Genomic DNA, 26533 nt, shown 5'->3' with positions numbered 1-26533 from the left:
GATGTCAAGACTTGCTTCTGTCTCTCTCTTTCTTGTGAAAACACAACCAGACTTCTATGAGGAATTAACGAGAGGGGAAAAACAGAAGACAGAGCATCGTATCAGCTGACATCATGTATCAGACATCCCTAAAATGGTGAGTGTGAAGTGTATGAGAAATAACGCACTTGCTCAGCATGCAGACCTTACGAGTCAGCTTTCGGTGAAGCTGTGATTGACAATATAGCTTCAGTCAGAATTATTAGCCAGCGGCAACTGACTGCAGGAGCTGGGAAGTGAAGAATGCAGTCACTATACGTCAGTCTCATTTTGCCTGTTGTTACATTCTAGGAATGCATTCCAATGCAGAGTTTATTGCTACTAACTCATTGGCATGAACCCATAGTGGGCAGTGCAGTTTGTCTTCAGCCTATAGTTAATGCTCCCTCACAAACCCAGTTTCCAACTGTGGTTGGCCTTTTCTGGTTTGTAAATCTGCTTTTACCTTTGACATTTTGGGCTCATGGCTTCAAATTCATATAATTTACAGTATGTGAACATATTGTAATTGTACATGCTGACTTTAACCTAGTGTGCCATTTTAATTTCATGTTGTACAGTAATCAAGTTTATATAAGACCATATTTATAACACCCATCATATATAAACAATAAAAACATAGAGTAAGGACCAATTTAATTTGAACTTTAAAATCACTTGCTTTTAATTCCATAAAGCAATGATGAGATGAATGTAGGAAAAATTGAAACAATTCAGTGAATTTCCAACATACAACAACAAAATAATGTCAAAAGTTCACTACTATCTGGTAAGATCACTGTCTAATGTGGAAAAACATTCAATTCATTTTGGAACATCTGCCTTCTTGAGAGAAAGCAGATGGTAAGGATGAAGGGGTGGAGTTGGGGACAGGACGGAGGGGAGTGATAGACTGTTTGGTAGTTGAGTGACTGGATGGTTTAGGCGGCTTCCTCTTCTCCCTCCTCTTCAAACTCGCCCTCCTCAGCGGTGGCATCTTGGTACTGCTGGTACTCAGACACCAGGTCATTCATGTTGCTCTCAGCCTCAGTGAACTCCATCTCATCCATACCCTCTCCGGTGTACCAGTGAAGGAAGGCCTTACGGCGGAACATGGCAGTGAACTGCTCAGAGATACGCTTGAACAGCTCCTGGATGGCTGTGCTGTTGCCGATGAAGGTGGCAGCCATCTTGAGGCCGCGGGGTGGGATGTCGCAGACAGCGGTCTTCACGTTGTTGGGGATCCATTCCACAAAGTAGCTGCTGTTCTTGTTCTGGACGTTGAGCATCTGCTCGTCAACCTCCTTCATGGACATGCGACCACGGAAGATGGCGGCTACGGTGAGGTAACGGCCATGACGAGGGTCACAGGCCGCCATCATGTTCTTGGAGTCGAACATCTGCTGGGTGAGCTCAGGCACGGACAGGGCGCGGTACTGTTGGCTCCCCCTGCTGGTGAGGGGGGCGAAGCCGGGCATGAAGAAGTGTAGGCGGGGAAGGGCACCATGTTGACAGCCAGTTTGCGGAGGTCGGCGTTGAGCTGGCCAGGGAAACGAAGGCAGGTGGTCACTCCACTCATGGTGGCTGACACCAGGTGGTTGAGGTCTCCATAGGTGGGTGTGGTGAGCTTGAGAGTGCGGAAGCAGATGTCGTAGAGGGCTTCGTTGTCGATGCAGAAGGTCTCATCTGTGTTCTCCACCAGCTGATGCACAGAGAGGGTGGCATTGTAGGGCTCCACCACTGTGTCGGACACTTTAGGAGAGGGCACCACGCTGAAGGTGTTCATGATTCGGTCAGGGTACTCCTCGCGGATCTTGCTGATGAGCAGGGTGCCCATGCCAGAGCCAGTACCCCCACCCAGAGAGTGGGTGAGCTGGAAGCCCTGGAGGCAGTCACAGCTCTCTGCCTCCTTCCTCACTACATCCATGACAGAGTCTACCAGCTCTGCTCCCTCTGTGTAGTGGCCCTTGGCCCAGTTGTTTCCAGCTCCACTCTGGCCTGCAGACAGAAGTGTCATAACCCATTATTTCCTGGACAAGATTTTAGAAGTAGTCTACCACCAAATCTCATATCTGCACTGAACACACCAACCACTCACCAAAGACAAAGTTGTCTGGCCTGAAGATCTGTCCGAAGGGGCCAGACCTGACAGAGTCCATGGTGCCCGGCTCCAGATCCACCAGAATGGCACGGGGGACATACTTCCCACCTGAAAAAGAAAATAAATATTATTACTGTGCATATTTGCACTGTATTTGTGATAATAGGGTACCTCTGAATGCCAGTATTTTTTAAAATTGTTAATACAAGAGTCTATTTAATCAATTGTGCATGTTTCTGTTTGTTTCAATAATTGGAGACATAATGTGGTTCATGTATTCAATGCTAATGTGCATACTGTACCTATAATGTGCATACTGTACCTGAGGCCTCATTGTAGTACACATTGATCCTGTCTAGCTGCAGGTCGCTGTCTCCATGGTAGGTGCCAGTCGGGTCGATGCCATGCTCATCACTGATCACCTCCCAGAACTGAGACAGTGAGAGAGAGAGGAGTTGAGATGCACTCAATAGCAATACACAGAAGCATCCATTTAAAATGCAAGTTAGAATATAAAATATAAATAAATATATATAATGCAATGTCTTTTCTGTTGCATGGACATTTACCTTTTTGTGAGAAACACAAATAGCATGATTTGCAGTAAATATTCCCTTTACATAATTATGTAAGCCTCTAAATGATTTCAATTAAGCATTAAAATTCCATTTAGATCTAAATATTTATCAGGTTAAATATGTCGTGTCATAAAAGAGAGGAGAGGAAGGTATTCTAGTACCGTTATCTCTCCCTTCCACCGCACGTCCATTTAGGGTCCCCAAATAACCATTGGGAATGAGTCAGCAGCAACAATAACAAATCTGCCCATTTCATATGCAAAAGTGATATAAACTGATATTAATCGGATATAGCTATTGTTTAGCCTATTTCTCTTATACACATATTTATTTTGTGCACGGAATGACCATGCATTTTTCATGCATGTTATATTATAGCTAATCGATAATGCACACAGTTCTGCACCAGCTTTCTCTACAAGTCTTATGGGTGGATTATCAGCGGCCTTTCTTCATTTTGCTACGCAGAGGTAAAAAAAAAAAGAGGTATAACTAGCTCGCCTGCAATCATTCACATGAAGCAATCTATTTTCTTGGTAAAATACAAAGGAGTCAACAATGATACCTTGGCTCCGATCTGGTTACCGCACTGGCCGGCTTGCAGATGCACTATTTCGCGCATTATGGATGGATGGACGGGCGTTGGCAGTGAGGTGACCGCAGTCGAGATTTGGCCCGGAGGACGCTTCTTCTCTTCTTCCCCAGCTGACCGTCTGATGGACCCGCCTCTCCTTCAACTACTGGGCCGAATCGGTGGGCGTCATCCCCATGGTAACCAAAGACCGGAGGAGAGGAGGGATCCTAAGCTCGTGGAGAGAGCGGATAGGATGCTGTTATTTGGAAGTCTTCATCAATGAGTGTTCCAGTGATGCGCAGTCACCCGACCCTACTGACTGAGTGGTGTAGTGATAGCTACAGGCATCCTACAGTGTAACAGACTCTCGTAAGTGAGCTGAAGGTATCATTGTCATCAACCCACTAATGATGTTCACGAGAGATTTTCCCCAGTTACACAAAGTGGTCACAATCACGAGTGGTGAAGCACAAGATACAAACCACACGCTGTGGACTGATGATATATTGGCACCAAGCAAAAAAAAATACATATTTAAAATACCATACTGTAGATTGAGGCGGATTGTAGTGTGGTAGAGTTAAAATGGTTATTCCAGCAAATTTCTGATTATTGGAATAGTACACAACGCAGAGCAGAACAATCAGATTGAGGGTCAGTGGCCAAAACCCGCGAACAGGAATGATCCAAGTTCAGACAGAAGGGGGAGTCAGATCGCTATGATCGCCAGGAACTTTGCTTTTGGTTTCTAATTTTAATTGTTGCGCTACTGGTGATGCCTGTTGATGTTAGGTGGGCAGCTACAGTAGCTGAATGATGTTAACATCTTCGGGTTTTATTTCATTAAATGTATTTTATTTTATCTGGGTGCTCACGTCACCTACTAACACCCTGGTACTACCCATAGCTCCGGTTCTCCTCAGTCTGAGAAAACACTGAGAGAGAAAGGTATGTGTAGCAGATTACTCCTTTGTAGAAGTCCGTAAAGTGAAATAAATAAAACGTCCCAAGGTTAATGCTGTAGATATTGTTATAAGGGAGTGTGAGACTATTGAAACACGTAACTTTCAGAGTTTTATTGTTGTTATTAATATAGTTTACAGAGTGCTAAAAGTGTTGCTAGCTAGCATGCCTTTCTGTGATGCAGACGGCTAGCTGAGCACCGGCTAGTGATGGTGTTGCATTATGGGAGATGTCGTTTTGGCCCTCTAAGCTCTGAATGGGATAAAGGCGATTTCACGTTGTAACTTGTTTGTGTTGCAGTGTTTTTGTACATGAGTTGTTGTATTTTGGTACTGTCAACACTGAAAGCACCTAGCAATGTATTGGGGATGTGAGACAGGATATGTGTTTTACCTTTCTTCATGCTCCTGTATAGAACAGCTTGTCAGGTGGTGCATTGGAGACTGATGTGTTCCTGTCCTGTCTTTTCACAATACTATTGCAGGTATGGTTCTATTGTCTAAGAATTAAGATTATACATTCTTTGTATTAAGGACTGGTTATTATTTTATACTATACATTATGGCTTTATGTATGAGTGTGATTGTGAGAGTCTGAGAAAACACTGAGAGAGAAAGAACAGCTTGTCAGGTGGTGCATTGGAGACTGATGTGTTCCTGTCCTGTCTTTTCACAATACTATTGCAGATCAACATAAAAGCCTAAAAGACAGCCGTGGTGTTGCTCTTCATTTCATGGATTCTCCTGTGGTGCATAGTAAAGCCACTACAGTAGTAGGTTATTAAATCAATATTCTGAAACTGACTGTGGTCAAGAGAAACACCCTGCAAGTGTGATCAAACAGGTAGTCCCTCCTGTGAAGCCCCCTCCCATTATGTAAATCCAACAATTTTTTTACAGGCTTCACAGGAAGAAACTTGGTTTGGCATTGATGTTGTGTACATTGTTAAGGTGTTGCTGTAACATCAACAGTACTTTACAGGCAGCTAGTGGTAAGTAAGTTAATGTATTTCATATTGCAGTAGAACTACTGTAATTTAAATACAGTGTCAAAATAAGTACTGTGTAATGACACATGGTACAATACCATAGAATTTAGTGTATTATACTGTAAAAAAGTAAATGCTACTGTAATCATAATTAATGAATGACATTCATTAAGGTGAGATTGGGTTTGTATTTCACAGTATTTTACTGTAATTAAATGGGATTGGTGGAGGCAGGTTGGCTGCTAGGTATAGCTCTCTTTCGTATCGTCTGAGATCCCCAAAGATTGGAAAGCTGCCGCGGTCATCCCGCTCTTCAAAGGGGGAGACACTCTAGACCCAAACTGTTACAGACCTATATCTATCCTACCCTGCCTTTCTAAGGTCTTCGAAAGCCAAGTTAACAACCGGATCACCAACCATTTCGAATCCCACCGTACCTTCTCTGCTATGCAATCTGGTTTCCGAGCTGGTCATGGGTGCACCTCAGGCACGCTCAAGGTCTTAAACGATATCATAACTGCCATCGACAAAAGACAATACTGTGCAGCCGTATTCATCGACCTGGCCAAGGCATTCAACTCTGTCAATCTCCGCATTCTTAATGGCAGGCTCAACAGCCTTGGTTTCTCAAATAACTGCCTCGCCTGGTTCACCAACTACTTCTCAGACAGAGTTCAGTGTGTCAAATCGGAGGGCCTGTTATCCAGACCTCTGGCAGTCTCTATGGGGGTGCCACAGGGTTCAATTCTCGGGCCAACTCTTTTTTCTGTATACATTTACATTTTAGTCATTTAGCAGACGCTCTTATACAGAGCGACTTACATTTCATTTCATACATTTTTTATTTTTTTTCCCCGTACTGGCCCCCCGTGGGAATCGAACCCACAACCCTGGCGTTGCAAACACCATGCTCTACCAACTGAGCTACAGGGACATCAATGATGTCGCTCTTGCGGCTGGCGATTCTCTGATCCACCTCTACGCAGATGACACCCTTCTGTATACTTCTAGCCCTTCTTTGGACACTGTGTTCACTAACCTCCAGACGAGCTTCAATGAAATACAACTCTCCTTCCGTGGCCTCCAACTGCTCTTAAATGCAAGTAAAATTAGATGCATGCTCTTCACCGATCGCTGCCCGCACCTGCCCGCCCACCTAGCATCACTACTCTGGACGGCTCTGACTTAGAATATGTGGACAACTACAAAACCTAGGTGTCTGGTTAGACTGTAAACTCTCCTTCCAGACTCATATTAAGCATCTCCAATCCAAAATTAAATCTAGAATCGGCGTCCTATTTCACAACAAAGCATCCTTCACTCATGCTGCCAAACATACCCTCGTAAAACTGACTATCCTACCGACCCTTGACTTTGGCAGTGTCATTTACGAAATAGCCTCCAACACTATACTCAGCAAATTGGATGCAGTCTATCTGTTTTGTCACCAAAGCCCCATATACTACCCACCACTGCGACCTGTATGCTGTTAGCTGGCCCTCCCTTCATATTCGTCGCCAAACCCACTGGCTCCAGGTCACCTATGTCTTTGCTAGGTAAAACTGCCCCGCCTTATCTCAGCTCACTGGTCACCATAGCAGCACCCACCTGTAGCACGCACTCCAGCAGGTATATTTCACTGGTCACCCCCACACATATCTCCCTCACCAACTTTAAGCACCAGCTGTCAGAGCAGCTTACAAATCATTGCACCTGTACATAGCCCATCTGTAAATAGCCCATCCAACTACCTCATCCCCATATCGTTTTTTTCTTCCTTTGCACCCCAGTATTTCTACTTGCACATTCATCTTCTGCACATCTATCACTCCAGTGTTTATTTGCTAAATTGTAATTATTTCGCCACTACGGCCAATTTATTGCCTTACCTCCCTCATCTTACCTCATTTGCACACACTGTATATAGACTTTTTCTATTGTGTTATTGACTGTACGTTTGTTTATTCTGTGTGTAACTCTGTGTTGTCGTTTGTGTTGCACTGCTTTGATTTATCTTGGCCAGGTCGCAGTTGTAAATGAGAACTTATTCTCAATTGGTCTACCTGGTTAAATAAAGGTGAAAAAATAAATACATTACAGCATATCAATGAATATTTGGTGTTGTGTACCACTTGCACTTCTAGAGGCTTTAACAAAGGCTTCCAAACCGGCAGCGACTACAGGGCAAAGCAGGCCAAAGGGACATGGCAAAATGCTCAAACATTAAAGGTTGAAGACTTGCTACCACTCTCATCTGTCCCCTATATATTTTAAATTGAAGGGGCACGGTAACCACATAGGAGTTAGATCCGTACAGCATTCTCACTAACAGGTGAAAAAAAAATATTACCTTACAAGGCACGCCTCAAAATATATTAAATGTGCCATAAACAAAATGTTTTTGGCACCCCAAAAATACAGTACGGTACTGTATTTTGTGGGAAGGAATTACAGTACCATTCGAAATACAACATTTTCCCACTGCACCATAATCTACCTACCATGGTCCAAAGTATTCTATCTGCATTCCTATGGGATAGTTGACCTGCTGGTTGTACGTCAGTGCCACTTACTGACGTACAACCGCACGTCAGATGATGGACTGAGTGTTTTTACAGAAAAAATAAAATAAAATTGTAAACATAGAAAATTATCTCAGGTATTGAAAGGGTGATTTAAGTAAAGCAACACACCTAGCATTGGAACACATCATTCATTTATTCACATAATTCAATTTAGACATCTAGTAATTGAGTTACAGCTTGCTGCTTTCATAAGAAACCTCATGTTAGAATACCCTCTGACTTCTAGGATGAGCACTGAAAACCTTACAGGATACTAATTAGACTGAAGGGAAGAGATCTTTGAGCACATTAATTTAATTATCACAAATCTGAGTTTCCTTTTCATTAACATTAACTTAAATCAATCAAGTTGTGCTTTGGGGACAGGACGGAGGGGAGTGATAGACTGTTTGGCAGTTGAGTGACTGGGTGGTTTAGGCGGCTTCCTCTTCTCCCTCCTCTTCAAACTCGCCCTCCTCAGCGGTGGCATCTTGGTACTGCTGGTACTCAGACACCAGGTCATTCATGTTGCTCTCAGCCTCAGTGAACTCCATCTCATCCATACCCTCTCCGGTGTACCAGTGAAGGAAGGCCTTACGGCGGAACATGGCAGTGAACTGCTCAGAGATACGCTTGAACAGCTCCTGGATGGCTGTGCTGTTGCCGATGAAGGTGGCAGACATCTTGAGGCCGCGGGGTGGGATGTCGCAGACAGCGGTCTTCACGTTGTTGGGGATCCATTCCACAAAGTAGCTGCTGTTCTTGTTCTGGACGTTGAGCATCTGCTCGTCAACCTCCTTCATGGACATGCGGCCACGGAAGATGGCGGCTACGGTGAGGTAACGGCCATGACGAGGGTCACAGGCCGCCATCATGTTCTTGGAGTCGAACATCTGCTGGGTGAGCTCAGGCACGGACAGGGCGCGGTACTGTTGGCTCCCCCTGCTGGTGAGGGGGGCGAAGCCGGGCATGAAGAAGTGTAGGCGGGGGAAGGGCACCATGTTGACAGCCAGTTTGCGGAGGTCGGCGTTGAGCTGGCCAGGGAAACGAAGGCAGGTGGTCACTCCACTCATGGTGGCTGACACCAGGTGGTTGAGGTCTCCATAGGTGGGTGTGGTGAGCTTGAGAGTGCGGAAGCAGATGTCGTAGAGGGCTTCGTTGTCGATGCAGAAGGTCTCATCTGTGTTCTCCACCAGCTGATGCACAGAGAGGGTGGCATTGTAGGGCTCCACCACTGTGTCGGACACTTTAGGAGAGGGCACCACGCTGAAGGTGTTCATGATTCGGTCAGGGTACTCCTCGCGGATCTTGCTGATGAGCAGGGTGCCCATGCCAGAGCCAGTACCCCCACCCAGAGAGTGGGTGAGCTGGAAGCCCTGGAGGCAGTCACAGCTCTCTGCCTCCTTCCTCACTACATCCATGACAGAGTCTACCAGCTCTGCTCCCTCTGTGTAGTGGCCCTTGGCCCAGTTGTTTCCAGCTCCACTCTGGCCTGCAGACAGAAGTGTCATAACCCATTATTTCCTGGACAAGATTTTAGAAGTAGTCTACCACCAAATCTCATATCTGCACTGAACACACCAACCACTCACCGAAGACAAAGTTGTCTGGCCTGAAGATCTGTCCGAAGGGGCCAGACCTGACAGAGTCCATGGTGCCCGGCTCCAGATCCACCAGAATGGCACGGGGGACATACTTCCCACCTGAAAAATCAAATCAAAATCAAATCAAATTTTATTTGTCACATACACATGGTTAGCAGATGTTAATGCGAGTGGAGCGAAATGCTTGTGCTTCTAGTTCCGACCATGCAGTAATATCTAACAAATAATCGAACAATTTCACAACAACTACCTTATACACACAAGTGTATGTACATAAAATAAGAATAGGGAAATGTTGGGCATACTGAAACTATTGTTGAGGTACATGTTTTATGTATGTATTATTTGTTTGTATAAGTGTAATCAGTTAATTTTTCCTAATTAAAACAGCAGTTTATTTAATTGTGCATGTTTCAATAATTGGAGACATTGTGGTTTATGTATGCAATGCTATATAATGTGCATACTGTACCTGAGGCCTCATTGTAGTACACATTGATCCTGTCTAGCTGCAGGTCGCTGTCTCCATGGTAGGTGCCAGTTGGGTCGATGCCATGCTCATCACTGATCACCTCCCAGAACTGAGACAGTGAGAGGAAGAGAGAGAATTAGAGCGAGCGAGGGAGGGTACAGGGGGATGAGATGCAAGTCAATAGCAATACACAGAAGCATCCATTTAAAACGCAAGTTAGAATACAAATAAATAGATAATGCAATGTGTATTTTCTGTTGCATGGACATTTACCTTTTCAAGAGCAACACAAATAGCATGACTTGCATTAAATATTTCCTTTGCATAATTATGTTATCGTCTAAATGCTTCAAATGATGCATTAAAATGCCATTTAGACCGAAATATTAATCAGGTTGAATATGTAATGTCATAAGAGGGAGGACGGAGGTATTCTAGTAGGCTACCATATCTTTCCCTTCAACGCCCATATTTACAAGGACCCCAAATAACCATTGGGAATGAATCAGCGGGGGAAAAAATCAGAACATGTCATATCGTATGCAACAGCGATTAAAATGTAGTTTATCTTGTGCACGGAATGATCATGCATTTTTCGTCCATGGTAGCCTATTATAGCCTATCGAGGATGCAGTCTTATGGGTGGATTACAAGCGGCCATTCTTAATTTAGCTACGCACTACGCAGAGAGAACGAGAGGTTTATCTAGGTCGCATGCAATCCCCAAATGAAGCAATATATTTTATTGATATACAAACAAGAGAAGAGTAATACCTTGGCTCCAATCTGGTTTCCGCACTGTCCGGCTTGCAGATGCACTATTTCGCGCATTTTGGATGGAAGAAAGGGCGTTAGCTGTGAGGATTCGACGGTGGAACGAGAAGGTACTGGGCTTGGAGGACTCTCTTTGTCTTCTTACCCAGCTGACTGAATCATGGACCCGCCTCTCCTGCTACTACTGGGCCGAATCGGTGGTGCAACCTGACGTCATCCCCATGGTAACGACAGACCGGAGGAAAAAGGGGGATACATCATCCTAGGCTCGTGGAGAGAGCGGATAGGATGCTGTGATTTGGATCTCGCCATTTTATTTTATTTAACCTTTATTTAACTAGGCAAGTCCGTTAAGAACAAATTCTTATTTACAGTGACGGTCTACCAAAAGGCAAAAGGCCTCCTGCGAGGACGGGCCCTGGGATAAAAAATAAATAATAGTAATAATAATAAATACAATATATAAATACAGGGCAAAACACACATCACAACAAGAGAGACAAAACAACACTACATAAAGTGAGACCTAAGACAACAACATAGCAAGGCAGCAACTCATGACAAAACAGCATGGTAGCAACACAACATAACAACAACATGGTACAAACATTATTGGGCACAGTCAACAGCACAAAAGTCAAGAAGGTAGAGACAACAATACATCACACAAAGCAGCCACAACTGTCAGTAAGAGTGTCCATGATTGAGTCTTTGAATGAAGAGATTGTTCCAGAGATGAATGAGTGTTCCAGAGATGCGCAGTTACACGACTATAGTCCCTGAGAGGTGTAGTGATAGCTGCATGCATCCTACAATAAAATCTCTTGTGAGTAGCCTGAAATTATCATTGTCATCAAGCCACTAATTAATGTTCATAGATTTTCCCCAATAATATAAAGTGGTCACAATCACATGTAGTGATACACAAGCTACAAACCACATACTGTGGACTGATGTTGAGAGTTTCAATTTCCTTGGTCTCCACATCACCAACGAACTATCATGGTCCAAACACACCAAGACAGTCGAGAAGAGGGCAGAACAAAACCTTTTCCCCCTCAGGAGACTGAAAAGATTTGGCATGGGTCCCCAGATCCTCAAAAGGTTCTACAGCTGCACCATCGAGAGCATCCTGACCGGTTGCATCACCGCCTGGTATGTCAACTGCTCGGCATCTGACCGTAAGGCGCTACAGAGGGTAGTGCGAACGACCCAGTTCATCACTGGGCCGTTCAGGGGAAAGCCCATAAAATTGTCAGACTCCAGTCACCCAAGTTATAGACTGTTTTCTCTGATACCGCACAGCAAGCGGTCCCGGAGTGCCAAGTGTAGGACCAAAAGGCTCCGCAACAGCTTCTACCCCCAAGCCATAAGACTGCTGAACAATTAATCAAATCGGCACTGGACAATTTACATTGACCCCCCCCCCTCCCTTTTGTACACTGCTGCTACTCGCTGTTTATTATCTATGCATAGTCACTTGTGTTACTTTTTATTATTACTTTTTATTTTATTTTCTTAACTCTTCTTGAACTGCACTGTTGGTTAAGGGCTTGCAAGTAAGCATTTCACGGTAAGGTCTACACTTGTTGTATTCGGCGCATGTGACAAATCAAGTTTGATTTGATTTGATATTGACACCAAGCAACAATAACAAATATTTTAAAATACCACACTGGAGGTGGAGGCAGATGGTTGATTTGTTTTAAACCAATATCATGAAACCTTGAGTTTTCAAGGGAAACACAGGCTAGCCTCTCCAAACCCCTTTCTCCCCCTATGAACCCCTCTTCATCCCCTTTCCTAATGTAAATGCAATGAAACTGCACAGGCTTTTGGGGAAGAAACTTGGTTTGCCATTGAGGTTGTGGAAGGGGAAGATTAGGCCTACAGAATACCTTTTGATGCTTAGCCCTATATGTGCATTCATCGGTGTCAAAAGCACTGGCATATAATTATTGCTTTAGATTACACAGTTATCCCCATTGTAAGTTTTATTTGCAAATGATTAATATAGTGCAAGGTACAAACAGGTATAACAGTTGTATACAATAGGTAATGATGTGTATGGTATTTACGTTAGGTCTACATTGTACCTGCCTTTGTGATAACCATGTAAATACATATGTTTTAGGAGCACAAGTTAATGTGAGGCCAATTTTATTTATGAGGATTTTACCAATAATTTTTGTATTATTTTGGTTGATCATATTTTCATCCTGCTTCATAAGATATATCTTGACAGTCGTCTTTCATTTTTCAGTCTTTTAAAGGCTTTTAAAGTTATTGATTGTGTATCTCTATCCACAACCTTTAACAATGTTGCTATTCAAAACATGTAACAGGTTCTAGGCTAAACCAGTCTGCAGCTATTCCACATGTGACCAATAGGGCTCGACTTCCTGTTTCACGTTGCTGTCTGTCACACAGTACTGTGTGTCTCTGGAGTCACACACAAACACAACTCAACAGACAGGAAAACAGCCTGCACTTTTAAGGTCTGGCATTAGAACAAGAACAATGGAAGAATAGGCACTTTGAGTATCTGTTTTGAAAATCAAAAGGGAGTTGATTTCTGAAAGAAAAAGTAAATAATCTCCACATTTATATGCTTGACATGGGAATGTAGTATTGTTTAAGCCAGAGGATATCTTCTTCACAGACTCCCGGTACCTGATCAGGTGAAGACATACATGTCATCCAGTGTGTGTCTCCCAGAGGAGGATCTCTCCTGTCCTGTGTTCTGTGACATCTTCAGGGACCCTGTCCTCCTACCATGTAGCCACAGCTTTTGTAAGACCTGCTTACAACGCTACTGGAACACCTCAGCCCTCAGACAGTGCCCTCCCTGTCTGCAGGAGAAGAGCTTCCAAGCGCACCCCTCCCTCCAACCTGGCTCTGAAGAACCTCTGTGAAGTTTTGCAACAGGGCAGGATTCAGAGCTCAGCGGAGGGGAATAGGGTACTTTGTAGTCTACATGGAGAGAGACTCAGACTCTTCTGTCTGGTGGACAAGCAGCCTGTCTGTGTAGTGTGCCAAGCCTCGAAAATACACAAGAACCATGAAAGCGTACCCACAGAGAAGGCAGCACAGGGTTGCAAGGTGAGAGACTGAATAATAATTGAAATGACTCTAGTATGTATATGCATGAAATAACTTGGCAACGTCTTTTTTCATAGTTAACGTTGCCATTTTCTCATGTAAGGGGCCTGTGGCCCCTGGCAGTAGAATGCTGTTAATCAGGTCTATCCTGACAGTATATGCGAGTGTACAGTATTAGCAGAGAAATATAGCAGAGAAATTCCAAAGTGTGTAAAGTATTATATCTGCATTCCTATGGGATAATATCTGATCTGCTGGTTGTACGTCAGTGAGTGGTGTTGATGGACATAGTGTGTTTGCAGAGTAAAACATCTTTAAACATAGTAAATTATCTCGGGTATTGAAAGGGTTATTTTAGTCAAGCGACACACCTGGCATTGAACCTATTGTTCATTTATTTCACATAATTAAATCTAGACGTCTAATTGAGTTACAGCTTGCTGCTTTCATAAGAAACCTCCCGTCAGAATACCCTCTTGTAGGATGAGCTCAACGTAGTACTGAAAACCTTACAGGATTCTTCTGGACTCCCTCATTAGACTGAAGGGAACCTCTGAAGAGATGCTCGAGGACATTAAGGTCATCTCCACAGATGTCATCTATGTTTCCTTTTCATTTAAATGAACTCAAATGCATCAAGTTGTGCTCTAACTGCCCCTCAGAATCAGGCCCTGGAGACAGAGGCAGATAAAGGATCTGTTTGTTGAACTCCACCAGTTCTTGTATGATGAAGAGGCAGCGAGGCTAGCTGCTCTGAAGGAGGAGGAAGAGGAGACAATAGGGGTGATGAAGAGTATGGTGACAAAGGCTGCAGCAGGGATGCTATACCTCAAAGAGACTATAACAGTCATAACACAGGAGATGACAGATGCTGAAGACATGACATTGCTCCAGGTTTGTATTGGCACAATTTATACATTATACACAAATTAAATAAAGCCAGAATAATCATTTTTGAGGAGGATGGGATTTATTTTTTTATTCAGACACAATATTACACTTTCTTTGTTTTCCAGAACTTTAAAGTCACTATAGAGAGGTATGTTGAAATCCCCCACCTCTGTCTATCATTCTATTTTTTCCTCCCTCTCTCTGCTTTGGAATACTGAACAGGACAATTGTATTATTTTGTCATTTCAGAGCCCAGTGCACAGGGCAGGGTCCAGAGAGGATTTCAGGGGTGCTGATTGATGTGGCCAAGCACCTCTGTAACCTCAAGTACAGAGTCTGGAAGAAAATGCTTCTGCATGTTGAATACAGTAAGTCAATTTCAATGGTTAACAGAGATGAGGAGATAAGGAAGTTAACTCCCACAGCATTTTAACCTGGCAGAGGGAAGCTAAAACAGTGGTGAATGACCCAAACCCTTTCCCTGTCTCTAACCCAGTCTCTGGCCCATTTTCTCCTCTTCAGCTCCTGTGACCTTGGACCCAAACACAGCCCACCCCTGCCTTTTACTGTCACATGACCTCACGTCCCTTGAGTACACCAGCCAGCCCCACCGTCTCCCTGACAACCCTGAGCGCTTCCACATGGTTGCAGAGGTCCTGTGCATGACCGGGCTTAGCTCAGGAAGCCACTGCTGGGTAGTGGATATTGGATGTAAACAACTGGATTCTGGGCGTGGCCTGTACGTCTGTCACCAGGAATGTGGAGGTCCAGGCCAGGCCCGAGAACAGGTTTTGGACCATGTGTCTGCGAGACAGGGAGTACAGAGCGATGACCTCACCCCCAACAGCCGTGACAGTCACAGAGAAACTCAAGAGGGTCAGAGTGCAGCTGGACTGGGTCAAGGGCCAAGTGTCTTTCTTTGACCCTGCTGATGACGATACACCCCTTTACTCTTTCTCACACAAGTTCAGAGAAAGTGTTTCCGTATTTTTATACGCAAAGCAAACACCCTCTGACAATCCTACCTGAGAGGACGTGTGTTACAGTGCAACATAGTGGGGCAGGGCATCCTTGTACAGTTCCCAACTGATCATTATTTACAATAAATTAATTTCTGTCAACCCACAAATAGACTTTCATTTACAGGGTAGTGTATGTCAACTATGTAATTGATACTCCATACAAGCACAAGTTTACAGAAATAATGTTTCCTTTTTCATCTACTGCAGGTGACCTTTCTTACAAGTATCTGTTCTGGTTAAGAATTTCAATAAGGGAACATGTTTACAATCTGTAAAATTATATAAATCATAAAAATGTGTTGTTCAGAACTTGATACAAATTGTAGATCAGAGAAAACCAAAATCAATGAACCATTGAAAGTGTCAGATATATATTTTTTGTAAATACAGTTACCGTCGTTGAGAACACAATCTACTTACGATTTTCCCATCCTAGATAAAACAAATAAATTCTTTCGATAGTTGAGTTAAATGAACTTATTCACTATTAACCAGTTATAACGTGTTAACTGCTATAACATAGAACCATTATTAGAAAATGAATAGCTCTAGCCACGCATTGTACACTGTGTTCAAAATCTTTTGCATCCTGGAGTAGGTTCTTGATGGGGTGATGATTGCAGATGGTTCCGACTGATACTTCTCTTCAGAGATGATAGGGAAGGATGGACCAGTCCATTTTAAAACAGCAGGGGGTCAAAATCAGAACAGTCTATGGTAAGATCATTTAATATTCCATTTGAAAATGTTAAAGCTGGGTGTCTCTGTATGAAGGCGCTCAGGGTTGTGGATGAGTCCATGTTAAATACGGGGGTGTCAGAAGTATCTCTATAGGAAGGCGATGGGCGGGGAGCCCACATTGCTGGGGCTGTGGAGGTGTGACTCATATGAGCCAGGGGTCATACCCATCACACCCTTTGTCTCCGGCGTCTCCCCTCGCAGGAAGTCATCCTCATCTGCATCCGAGCACTGAGACAGAGAGAAAACAGCCAATCAAACCACAAAAAACAACCAATAGGGAGACACACAGCATCCAATCATGTGTGTGCCTGAGAGAATACAAGAGTGTCTGTGTTTTACCTGTCTGACTCTCTTGGTGGTGACGGTGTCCACTTCAGTGTCTGCTGGCTCCTCCCACACCTGGTAGAGGGGCTCGATGAGTTTACTTGACCTGGAGAGGAGAAAAACATGAGCAGAAATGGAAAATGAACTCTTCTTAGAGTTCAGGTTGTACTACTGCCATTTCCAACCAATTTCTCCTGTTTTGTGCCTACTGATAAGTGGTCCCTGAGAAGGGTTCATGGGTTACCTCTTGAGCACGTAGGGGTCGAAGGGGAAGAAACTGTCCAGGGGGTTGGTGTTGGTGGACACACAGTCGCCCCCCACGGAGCTGCGGACCACGGGGAGAACATGGCGGCTGTTCCTCTCGATGATGGTGTAGCAGAACACCAACTGGTACTTTCTGTGGATGGATGGATGGATGGATACACGTCTGGGTCAAACAACCACTTCACATTTTTAGAAGCAGACAGAAACTAACACAGTGCTGTAGCAGAGTGTAATTGATGTGTGACTGGCTAAAAGGGTGGTTGGTTGGTGTACCACGGTACCTGGTGATGGCAGCAAACATGTTGGTGACGGCAGGCAGGCAGACCTTCAGAGGGTTGAGCTGACACATCACTATCCTCTCTAGGTTCAGACCCTGCAGGTACGCCAGCCCTGGGGGGGGGGAAACAGACATAGTTATAAAATACTGGACACTGGTAGAGAGCCCCCCCCCCACAGAGATTGCCAGGCCAGTGAGATTATATATATATATTGCTCAAAAAAATAAAGGGAACACTAAAATAACACATCCTAGATCTGAATGAATGAAATCATCTTATTAAATACTTTTCTTTACATAGTTGAATGTGCTGACAACAAAATCACACAAAAATAATCAATGGAAATCCAATTTGTCAACCCATGGAGGTCTGGATTTGGAGTCACACTCAAAATCAAAGTGGAAAACCACACTACAGGCTGATCCAACTTTGATGTAATGTCCTTAAAACAAGTCAAAATGAGGCTCAGTAGTGTGTGTGGCCTCCACGTGCCTGTATGACCTCCCTACAACGCCTGGGCATGCTCCTGATGAGGTGGCGGATGGTCTCCTGAGGGATCTCCTCCCAGACCTGGACTAAAGCATCCGCCAACTCCTGGACAGTCTGTGGTGCACTGGTCTGTTGGTGGATGGAGCGAGACATGATGTCCCAGATGTGCTCAATTGGATTCAGGTCTGGGGAACGGGCGGGCCAGTCCATAGCATCAATGCCTTCCTCTTGCAGGAACTGCTGAAACACTCCAGCCACATGAGGTCTAGCATTGTCTTGCATTAGGAGGAACCCAGGGCCAACCGCACCAGCATATGGTCTCACAAGGGGTCTGAGGATCTCATCTCGGTACCTAATGGCAGTCAGGCTACCTCTGGCGAGCACATGGAGGGCGTGCGACCCCCCCAAAGAAATGCCACCCCACACCATGACTGACCCACCGTCAAACAGGTCATGCTGGAGGATGTTGCAGGCAGCAGAACGTTCTCCACGGCGTCTCCAGACTCTGTCACGTCTGTCACATGTGCTCAGTGTGAACCTGCTTTCATCTGTGAAGAGCACAGGGCGCCAGTGGCGAATTTGCCAATCTTGGTGTTCTCTGGCAAATGCCAAATGTCCTGCACGGTGTTGGGCTGTAAGCACCCTCATGGAGTCTGTTTCTGACCGTTTGAGCAGACACATGCACATTTGTGGCCTGCTGGAGGTTATTTTGCAGGGCTCTGGCAGTGCTCCTCCTTGCACAAAGGCGGAGGTAGCGGTCCTGCTGCTGGGTTGTTGCCCTCCTACGACCTCCTCCACGTCTCCTGATGTACTGGCCTGTCTCCTGGTAGCGCCTCCATGCTCTGGACACTACGCTGACAGACACAGCAAACCTTCTTGCCACAGCTCGCATTGATGTGCCATCCTGGATGAGCTGCACTACCTGAGCCACTTGTGTGGGTTGTAGACTCCGTCTCATGCTACCACTAGAGTGAAAGCACCGCCAGCATTCAAAAAAGTGACCAAAACATCAGCCAGGAAGCATAGGAACTGAGAAGTGGTCTGTGGTCACCACCTGCAGAACCACTCCCTTTATTGGGGGTGTCTTGCTAATTGCCTATAATTTCCACCTGTTGTCTATTCCATTTGCACAACAGCATGTGAAATGTATTGTCAATCAGTGTTGCTTCCTAAGTGGACAGTTTGATTTCACAGAAGTGTGATTGACTTGGAGTTACATTGTGTTGTTTAAGTGTTCACATACATACATACATATATATATATATATATATATATGTATATATATGTATCTCAACTGATACAACAAAACATTTAAAATTGTATCTGTGTGAGTATGTGTTTTACAAGCATGTGTAATCCCCCTACCTTTCTTCATGTCGCCCTCCAGGATGCTCCTGTGTCTGAAGATGAGTGTGTAGAAGACAGCCTGGCAGGCGTTGTAGAAGGGCCCGTGTAGCGTGATGTCACAGTAGGCCCGGGAGCCAGAGTCCTGGCTGTCTATGTATAGGTGGAGCCAGGGGACCAGCAGGTCCAGACACGCACGCACCGTACTGCAGGACGGAGAACACAGTCAGAGAATCTTAGTTAGGGAGTTAGGAGGGACCAGAGAGTATGCTGCGTAGAACCAACCACACCCCAACATGCTCTAAGAAGCCCTTTCTGAACAGCAAAGGTACACTTTTGAATATTTAGGAGGACAGAGGGTGTGACTCACGCGACGGGCAGGAAGCTGGCACGGGCCAGGAAGCTACCCATGTAGCCAGCGGCAGATTGGCGCAGTACTGCCGGGTGAGACGGGCTCTGCAGTAACCTCCACAGGTGTTCCAGAAACGCCTCTGCCAGAGCCTGAGAGAGGGGTCAAACACACAGCCAATCAATCCAGTTACCCACTCAACCGTTCTATAAAATGCCACTACTATAAAGTCGCACGGATGCACACTGTTGCGAGTACTGACCAGTCTGAAGCTGCAGAGGTAGAAGAGGGCGTATTGGACGTGACAGGAGGCGTGTGTAGGTAGGATAAGTTTATCAAACACACACACCAGGTCCTTGTATAGATCCTTAGTCTGCTCCACATCCAGACAACCTGCCAGATAGAGAGTAGAGGGGGAGAGATGGAGGGGTGGAAGGGGAGAGAGAAAGGGAGCAGAGTAAGCACTGTCTTGTCATATGTCTAGTGAGTGTGAAGACCCTGTGCTCACCGTTGACATGGCACATGTGCTTGATGAAGGCCAGCAGCACAACCATGAGAGTGTCCAGTCTCTCAGCGACAGGGTGGACCATCACATTGGTCCCTGCTGGACTGGACTTCACTGAACACACATCCTCATCCTGTGTGATAGAGAGAGAAGAGGGAAACGTCACACCACATCAGTCGTAAAATGGAGAACTATCACACCAGTGACTGCTGTATGTAAACCCTAGCAGATCTAGTCAGTCACCATGTCAAAGAGGCCCTCCTCCTCCTGCTCTCCTTTCATCTCCTGCTGCACAGCGTTCTCCTCCACCTCCTCTATCTCTCCCCGAGAAGCACTCACCTGGAACACAACACACAGTGTTAGCACACAAAAAACAGCTATTTCTCAGTGAAGAACTGGAAAGCCAACACACACACACACAGGAGCAACTGTGGCTTAACAAACACACACGTACGTCCAGTTTGAGCATCCTACTGATAATGAGTTCCAGGACGTCTCGTCGTAGAGAGGGGATGTACACCGCCACCCGCAGAAGGTTATGGACATAACACTCCTGGGGAGAGAGAAAGACAACCATACTGTACAACAATCTGACAATTAAAACAACAAACATGAGGCTACCAACCGTAGCCACTACTTACCAGGGTTCTGGAAGATTTCTGCACAAAAGGAAAGTTTTCAGTCAGAATGGGCATCAGGAAACGGCTGGTGCTGAAATGAGAAGGACGAAGAAAACATTTTGTTACCAGTTTGCATTGGGGGTCAACAATTCCCAAGGTCAGACCTGGGTCTGAAAATGATCCAGCAACATGTTGTAGGATTGTCTTATGGATACTTACGATGGGACATATCTGGCAATCAGCTGCAGGGCCTGATGACACTGGTCAAAATTTCTTGGAAGGTCTTCAAAAATCAAGAAAGAAGAGAAAAGGTTAAAATTGTGCATAAATGGAAAAAGTATTTGCCGTTTTGAACTAACATCCAACGTTGAACAAGTTGGATCTGTGAACTGGGTGTCATTATACCCTTTATATTGGAATGGAACATTGATTCTGTAACGTTTGAAATAAAAACAAATTGTAACATTGAAGTAAAACTAAGATTTATGAAGAGGTCTGTCAGCCTGACAAAAATCAGTAACCATAAGGGGTGGGACTCCTGCAGTGAAAGTCCCCAGTGCTAGAGTCTCCGTGCATTATCTTATCTACACCTCACCTCCCCTCTTATCATCCTCACTCTTCAAGGACTTTAGAAGTGTGCCTAGTTTCCCTAAAAGGACGAGCGGAGCAGCCTTTTACCAACCGCATTCTCAGATCACTATGAATTTACTGCAGTGTGTATTGCAATGAAACATTTCAGGGACTGTCCGTTGAACAATCTTGGTTTTCCATTGGAAACAGTAATGAAACAGTAACACCTACTTTCATCGTCATCATCCGAGTCTGAGATGTCCACTCCTCCCTCACAAATCTTCACTCTCTCTGGAAAGGAAGGAAAAACAATACGTCTTCAAAGTAGCCATATTGAGTTATCAGAATGTCCACGCAGACAGACAGGAACTCACTGGGTGTGAAGTTGGAGACCACCATCTTGAGGCAGGCCCGGAGGTAGACAGTCTGAGCAGATACCAGGTTACTGAGGAAGGCCAGATACTCCTCCACTACGGCAGGGCTTCGACCCAGCCACGGCAGCCTCTGGTACAGAGACAAGGGGTAGATACAGCATTAGAAAACTGTTCCTGGCCTGGGCAGTACTGTCCATCTCTTGATTCAAGTGTTCCATCCTCACCAGAACCACATAGATCAGCTGCTCATGGTCTTTGCTGAGTTGTGTCACACAATTCCGGAACTCCTGCAGCCAGTTGATGATTTGGGCATCCTGTCAAAAAAAGGAAGGCATTCTATTATCATTAAGACCTCTGGAAACTTCCTTGTTACACAGTACATGTAGCATAACTGCTAGTCGTGCTCATTTACCTTGATATCTGGATCTGCCAGCTGATGTTTCAACAACTCATAGTCACTGGTGTCTCCCTTAAAAAACAACCAACCAGCAGTAAATACTGTCATACGTATACCAGGTTATAACTACATTCCAGAATGAATCATATAAGTGTTTAAGGCATCCATGTTTGGTGTCACTGGATTGGAAATCTCACCTGTTTGAATTTCGCTAACGTGGCAACAACGTTGCCCCCAAACCGCACCGTCTTCAAGGGGGGAGTGTTCATGAAATCTCTCCCCTCAATCTCCATGCTTTACACACACGCACTGGGGAGGGGAGGATGGCGACAATAACGCGCGAGTAAATTAACTGAGATACAGAGTGGTAAGCAAGTATTGTGAACCATAAAGCATGACAACACAATACAGCTAGCTACCATTAGTTTGATGGTAATGCGTTTACAGCAACGTATTTGAAAGGCTTCAGTCTTACCAATCAAATTGAATAGTGTACAAATAGCTACAATTCTATTAGCAACGCAAAACGCTGTTTCGATCGTGATACAATGAAACGTGCCATCTCCATGCCGCTAACTTCACAACAGGAAGAGAAAATGGTGACCGATTTTATTTACGGAAATGAATGGTAGATTCTTCTTCCTGTACTAGCGCCGTGGTCTTCTATGGTGCATTACTGCTACCTACCGTGGCGGAGCATAGGCATATTTGATAGAACAGTTCCACCAGAACGTGCCACCTTTGCAATCGCTGCCTATCTGGATTGAGCGTTATCAATCCGACTCTAATACTGCACTCTAAATTTATGGGGAGGGATTAGAACATTGGACACTGCATTTGGGCTCCTGAGTAGCGCAACTGTCTAAGGCGTCACTACAATCCCTTGGTTCGAATCCAGGCTGAATCACATCCGGCCGTGATTGGGAGTCCCATAGGGCGGCGCACAATTGGCCCAGCGTCGTCTGGGTTAAACCGTCATTGTAAATAAGAATTTGTTCTTAACTGACTTGCCTAGTTAAATAAATGTTAAATAAAATTGCAGGGAATGTTTTTTCAAGCAGTAGTGCAATACTTGACAGCGCTTACCTCAATTTAATACGTGGTGAAATCATGCTCGGAGTGTCTCTTCCAACAGTCCATCCAGCAGGCTCCCTACATGGTGGCGCATGGGTTCAACCTGGGCATGCAGCCTGGTCTGATAGACTAGACATAACATAGTAAACGTAAATTCGGGACTATCAAAGTAGAATTATATGTTATATTTGGTATGGTTACATAAGACAGATGGTTATTATTATGGTTATGAAATTAGGGTGTTGGTCGGGGTGGATGGGTAGGCATATAATGCGAATGTCTACCAATCCAAAGGTTGTGAGTTCAAATCTCATCAGGGATAACTTGAGCATTTTAGCTAATAAGCAACTTTTCAACTACTTACTACTTTTTAGCTATGCAACTGCTTAGCATGTTAGCTAACCCTTCCCCTAACCCTAACATTAACTATTTTAGCGAACCCTTCCCTAACCATAAGGTTAGCCACCGAGCTAGAATTTGTAACATATACTGCGTTTTGCAAATTCGTAACATATAGTGTGTTTTGCAAATTCATAACAAATAACATAACGTGGACATCCACAAGTGAATACATACCATATCAACCATATCACACTAAAGGAGTGTCTCGGATTTACATACAGAATATTACGAAATGCACTGAGACCAAGTTGGGGCATGAGACCAAACCAGATGCTGGCTGAGCAGAAGCAGCAGTAACAGCAACAGGTCCAACAGCAACAAGCACAGCAGCAACAAGAACAGTACCTGAGGCAGTAGGCACTACGAGTATGTTCTTCTAACTATAGTTAGCTGTACAGTTATCCTACAACTCCTTTTGTTCACCATCAATTCATCCTCATTGCACCACAGACAGTATCTTTAGATACTCTGTTGTCACTATACATCAAGTGGCACAGCAGTCTAAGGAACTACATCTCAGTGCTTGAGGCATCACTACAGACACCCGTTTTTGAATCCAGGCTGTATCGCAACCGGCCGTGATTGGTACACAATTGGCCCAACGTCGTCCAAGTTTGGCCGGTGTAGGCCGTCATGGTAAATAAGAATTTGTTCTTAATAACTGACTTGCCTAGTTAAATAAAAAAAATAGATCTACAATGCAACGCATTGGCTTTAGGCAAATTTATTCCCACTGATTTATCAGATATCTACTCAATACTCTCAGTCGCTATATCTCAACACTACTCATCCACTCAAAGCCCTACACATCCACTCAGAAATACCTGTACACACAGTATTACATTTCGGTCATCGAAAATGTTGTGCCAATTAGGCACAAACTGGTTGAATTATTTCACCAACAAAAAAATGCAATGTGATAACTTTGAATCAACAGTAATTCAACCAGTTTGTGTCCAGTGCAGTGGCAATTTTAGCATGCAAATCTTGGTGGGGCAAACAACATTTTTTTTTTAGGTCCATCCCAGCAAAGCCACTACACAACACAACAATAAACAATACATTAATTGCACTATAACGGTTACAAATGGTGCCAACAAACTGTTAGAGCCTACATAAAGCTGTCCCAACACCTTACCACTGCTACACCTGGCTTTCAGTGGAGCTTTGTCTGGCAGCGAAACAGTTAATTCAGCCTCATTTACTGCCTTTAAAAAAAAACATATCTTATATGGCTGACTTGCTTAAACAAATGTGGTTTCTACTGACAATTGAGATGTACAAACTATGGCATAAGGGGATGACGAGCGAATAAGAGGCAATCCGTAATTTGATTAAGACATTAATGAACGAGGTAGGATGGACGAAGTCAATATAACTATTTGCTCAGCACTTTTGAAATGTACAGCAACAGAATTCAGAACATGGACCTTTCTTACAGTATTCTCCCTGTACACCAAGTCAGAACCGTAGGATAAATAAAGGGGGCATATAAGCAGACAATGAAAGCTCTTACAATATTCAATTATGACATTTTGCTAAAACAGGCTATAGGCCTGTACACCAAGTCAGAACAGTAGGCTAAATTATGAGGGGGAAAGGGACCAAATTATTAGGGTGGATTGACAGCATGGCCAATGTTGAGTGTTTATCCTTTTAAGCTTGGAAAACTTGGACCACACACCCACTCCACTGAATAGCAGGCTAGTGATTTCTTTGCAATGCTTGCTGTTAGCCACTGATTCCTTCCAAACTACTCATTGTGATTTCCAATTTGTTGTGTAATGTTCATGTCCAATGGCCGATGAGCACAGATACGGTTTATCTACAATTTCATATGATAAGGATTGAAAAGGATTTGCCAGTAGATTGTCGACTTGATTCATGATGATAACTCCTAGCTTGCTAGCTAAGATTTTAAAAGTCTGATGTTGACATGATCAGTCCAATAAAGATACGGTAGATATGTGATTTTACGTCATTTTATCTGTGGCCAATGACCTTGAGCCTTCTTGGATGGGCACTTCGAATGTAACTCTATGGCAGCACCCAAGGGGCTTGAATTTTCTAGCTCTACCAGTAGATTTGGCGGTGACGTAGTGTCCCCATAAGTGACAAAACACTGAGCCAATCACAGCAGCTAGAGAACACTACCAACCCCTACAGTCAGTATTTTTCAGTTGCTGCCCAACCACCACAAAAGCACTGAGCTACATTTTACATTTTAGTCATTTAGCAGACACTCTTATCCAGAGCGACTTACAGTAGTCAATGCATCCATTTCATTTTATCCATTTCATTTTCCATTATTACGCATTGTATACTCAATGCCAGTACACTAAACATGTGAAAAGTTTCTTCCACCCCAGATCGGGTTGAGACATAGAAATCTAAAGTACCATCAATGGCAATTCTAGCAACGTGATCTACGTGATTCGCTGCCTGTGCGGCCTATTTTTCGTAGGAGAACCTCAAGGGAGTTACGCACTAGAACAGGGTTCCCCAACTGATTTTGGCCCACAGGTGGTTTTATTTGGCCCCCCAATCTTTCTGAGACAAATCTTTATTTTTTTATTTTGTATTATTTTTGGGGGCATGAAAGACTGTAAAAACACCAGGAAATCAGCTCCAAGTGATTTTAATTTAAGAAATCTGTTCCCAAGTATTCTCAAATGTAAACAAGGTTTAAAATTATAATGTTTTAGTCAAACATTATATCTGTTTGGGCTTCTTGCGGGCAATTTGCAATGCACGAAATTATTTGTCCTTTTGTTCCGGCCCACCGACCTTCCACTTAAGAAGAAAGTTCGGCAAGTGGCTGAATCTAGTTGATGATCCCTGCACTAGAATGTATGAGCACTGAAGTGCCTTTTGACATGCTGACCCCAACAGCCCAGTGGCCCTCCATTTCAAAGAGTGAGGACACTCACTTAGTGAGTTCTTCTACTTTGGAATTGAACAAGTCAGCAAAAACAAACGCAGTGCCGATGTTGACAAACACGGAAAGTTCCAGAGAGATGATCTGAATACATTCTTTAGATACTTTAGTCCCCAGAGGTATTAACTTAGAGAAGGACTATAGTATTATTTTGTGAAGGGCTGCATCCCTTTGTTTGTCAAGTGACAACCCCCCCCCCCCCCCCCAAACCAG

General features: G+C 44.3%; 3 protein-coding genes and 1 pseudogene across 9 annotated transcripts; 1 reads left to right on the top strand and 3 right to left on the bottom strand.

The window, feature by feature from the left end:
* Window positions 1–30: 30 nt before the first annotated feature.
* Window positions 31–15754, top strand: LOC106601615 (zinc-binding protein A33). 5 transcript variants are annotated; one of them, XM_045715393.1, is made up of 7 exons: window positions 45–136; window positions 13299–13738; window positions 14401–14632; window positions 14755–14777; window positions 14879–14997; window positions 15152–15463; window positions 15540–15754. In XM_045715393.1, exons 2-7 carry the CDS (start codon window positions 13698–13700, stop codon window positions 15656–15658), a joined length of 846 nt encoding a protein of 281 aa, XP_045571349.1. In that variant the 5' UTR covers window positions 45–136; window positions 13299–13697; the 3' UTR covers window positions 15659–15754. The 5 variants fall into 5 exon arrangements, with proteins under 5 accessions (XP_045571352.1, XP_045571349.1, XP_045571353.1 ...); XM_045715396.1 differs by lacking the exon at window positions 13299–13738 and having other exon boundaries at window positions 31–136; window positions 14456–14632; XM_045715397.1 differs by lacking the exon at window positions 13299–13738 and having other exon boundaries at window positions 46–136.
* LOC106601614 (tubulin beta-4B chain-like) lies at window positions 674–3527 on the bottom strand (annotated as a pseudogene). The gene is made up of 4 exons (XR_006769232.1): window positions 3263–3527; window positions 2442–2550; window positions 2117–2227; window positions 674–2016 (listed from the first exon to the last, which is right to left on the bottom strand). The product of XR_006769232.1 is annotated as a tubulin beta-4B chain-like (transcript).
* LOC123741703 (tubulin beta-4B chain) lies at window positions 7922–10866 on the bottom strand. The gene is made up of 4 exons (XM_045715392.1): window positions 10637–10866; window positions 9863–9971; window positions 9379–9489; window positions 7922–9278 (listed from the first exon to the last, which is right to left on the bottom strand). The coding sequence occupies exons 1-4, from the start codon at window positions 10691–10693 to the stop codon at window positions 8221–8223; spliced, it is 1335 nt and encodes a 444-aa protein (XP_045571348.1). The 5' UTR covers window positions 10694–10866; the 3' UTR covers window positions 7922–8220.
* Window positions 15755–15758: 4 nt separating the features above from the next.
* On the bottom strand, window positions 15759–23087 carry LOC106600671 (RNA polymerase I-specific transcription initiation factor RRN3). Of its 2 annotated transcripts, XM_045715391.1 has the most exons (18): window positions 22993–23087; window positions 22104–22215; window positions 21922–21978; window positions 21734–21823; window positions 21510–21639; window positions 21367–21426; window positions 20785–20848; window positions 20587–20656; window positions 20400–20498; window positions 20189–20284; window positions 19949–20078; window positions 19703–19833; window positions 19462–19592; window positions 19113–19297; window positions 17262–17370; window positions 16961–17113; window positions 16732–16822; window positions 15759–16620 (listed from the first exon to the last, which is right to left on the bottom strand). In XM_045715391.1, exons 2-18 carry the CDS (start codon window positions 22197–22199, stop codon window positions 16480–16482), a joined length of 1833 nt encoding a protein of 610 aa, XP_045571347.1. In that variant the 5' UTR covers window positions 22200–22215; window positions 22993–23087; the 3' UTR covers window positions 15759–16479. The 2 variants fall into 2 exon arrangements, with proteins under 2 accessions (XP_045571347.1, XP_045571346.1); XM_045715390.1 differs by lacking the exon at window positions 22993–23087 and having other exon boundaries at window positions 22104–22536.
* Between the last annotated feature and the right edge of the window lie 3446 nt (window positions 23088–26533).

Source organism: Salmo salar, chromosome ssa03, assembly GCF_905237065.1.
Source record: "Salmo salar chromosome ssa03, Ssal_v3.1, whole genome shotgun sequence".
NCBI classification, from domain to species: domain Eukaryota; kingdom Metazoa; phylum Chordata; class Actinopteri; order Salmoniformes; family Salmonidae; genus Salmo; species Salmo salar.
Note: the sequence above shows the minus strand (reverse complement) of the source record. Positions and strands in the feature narration are given on the sequence as shown.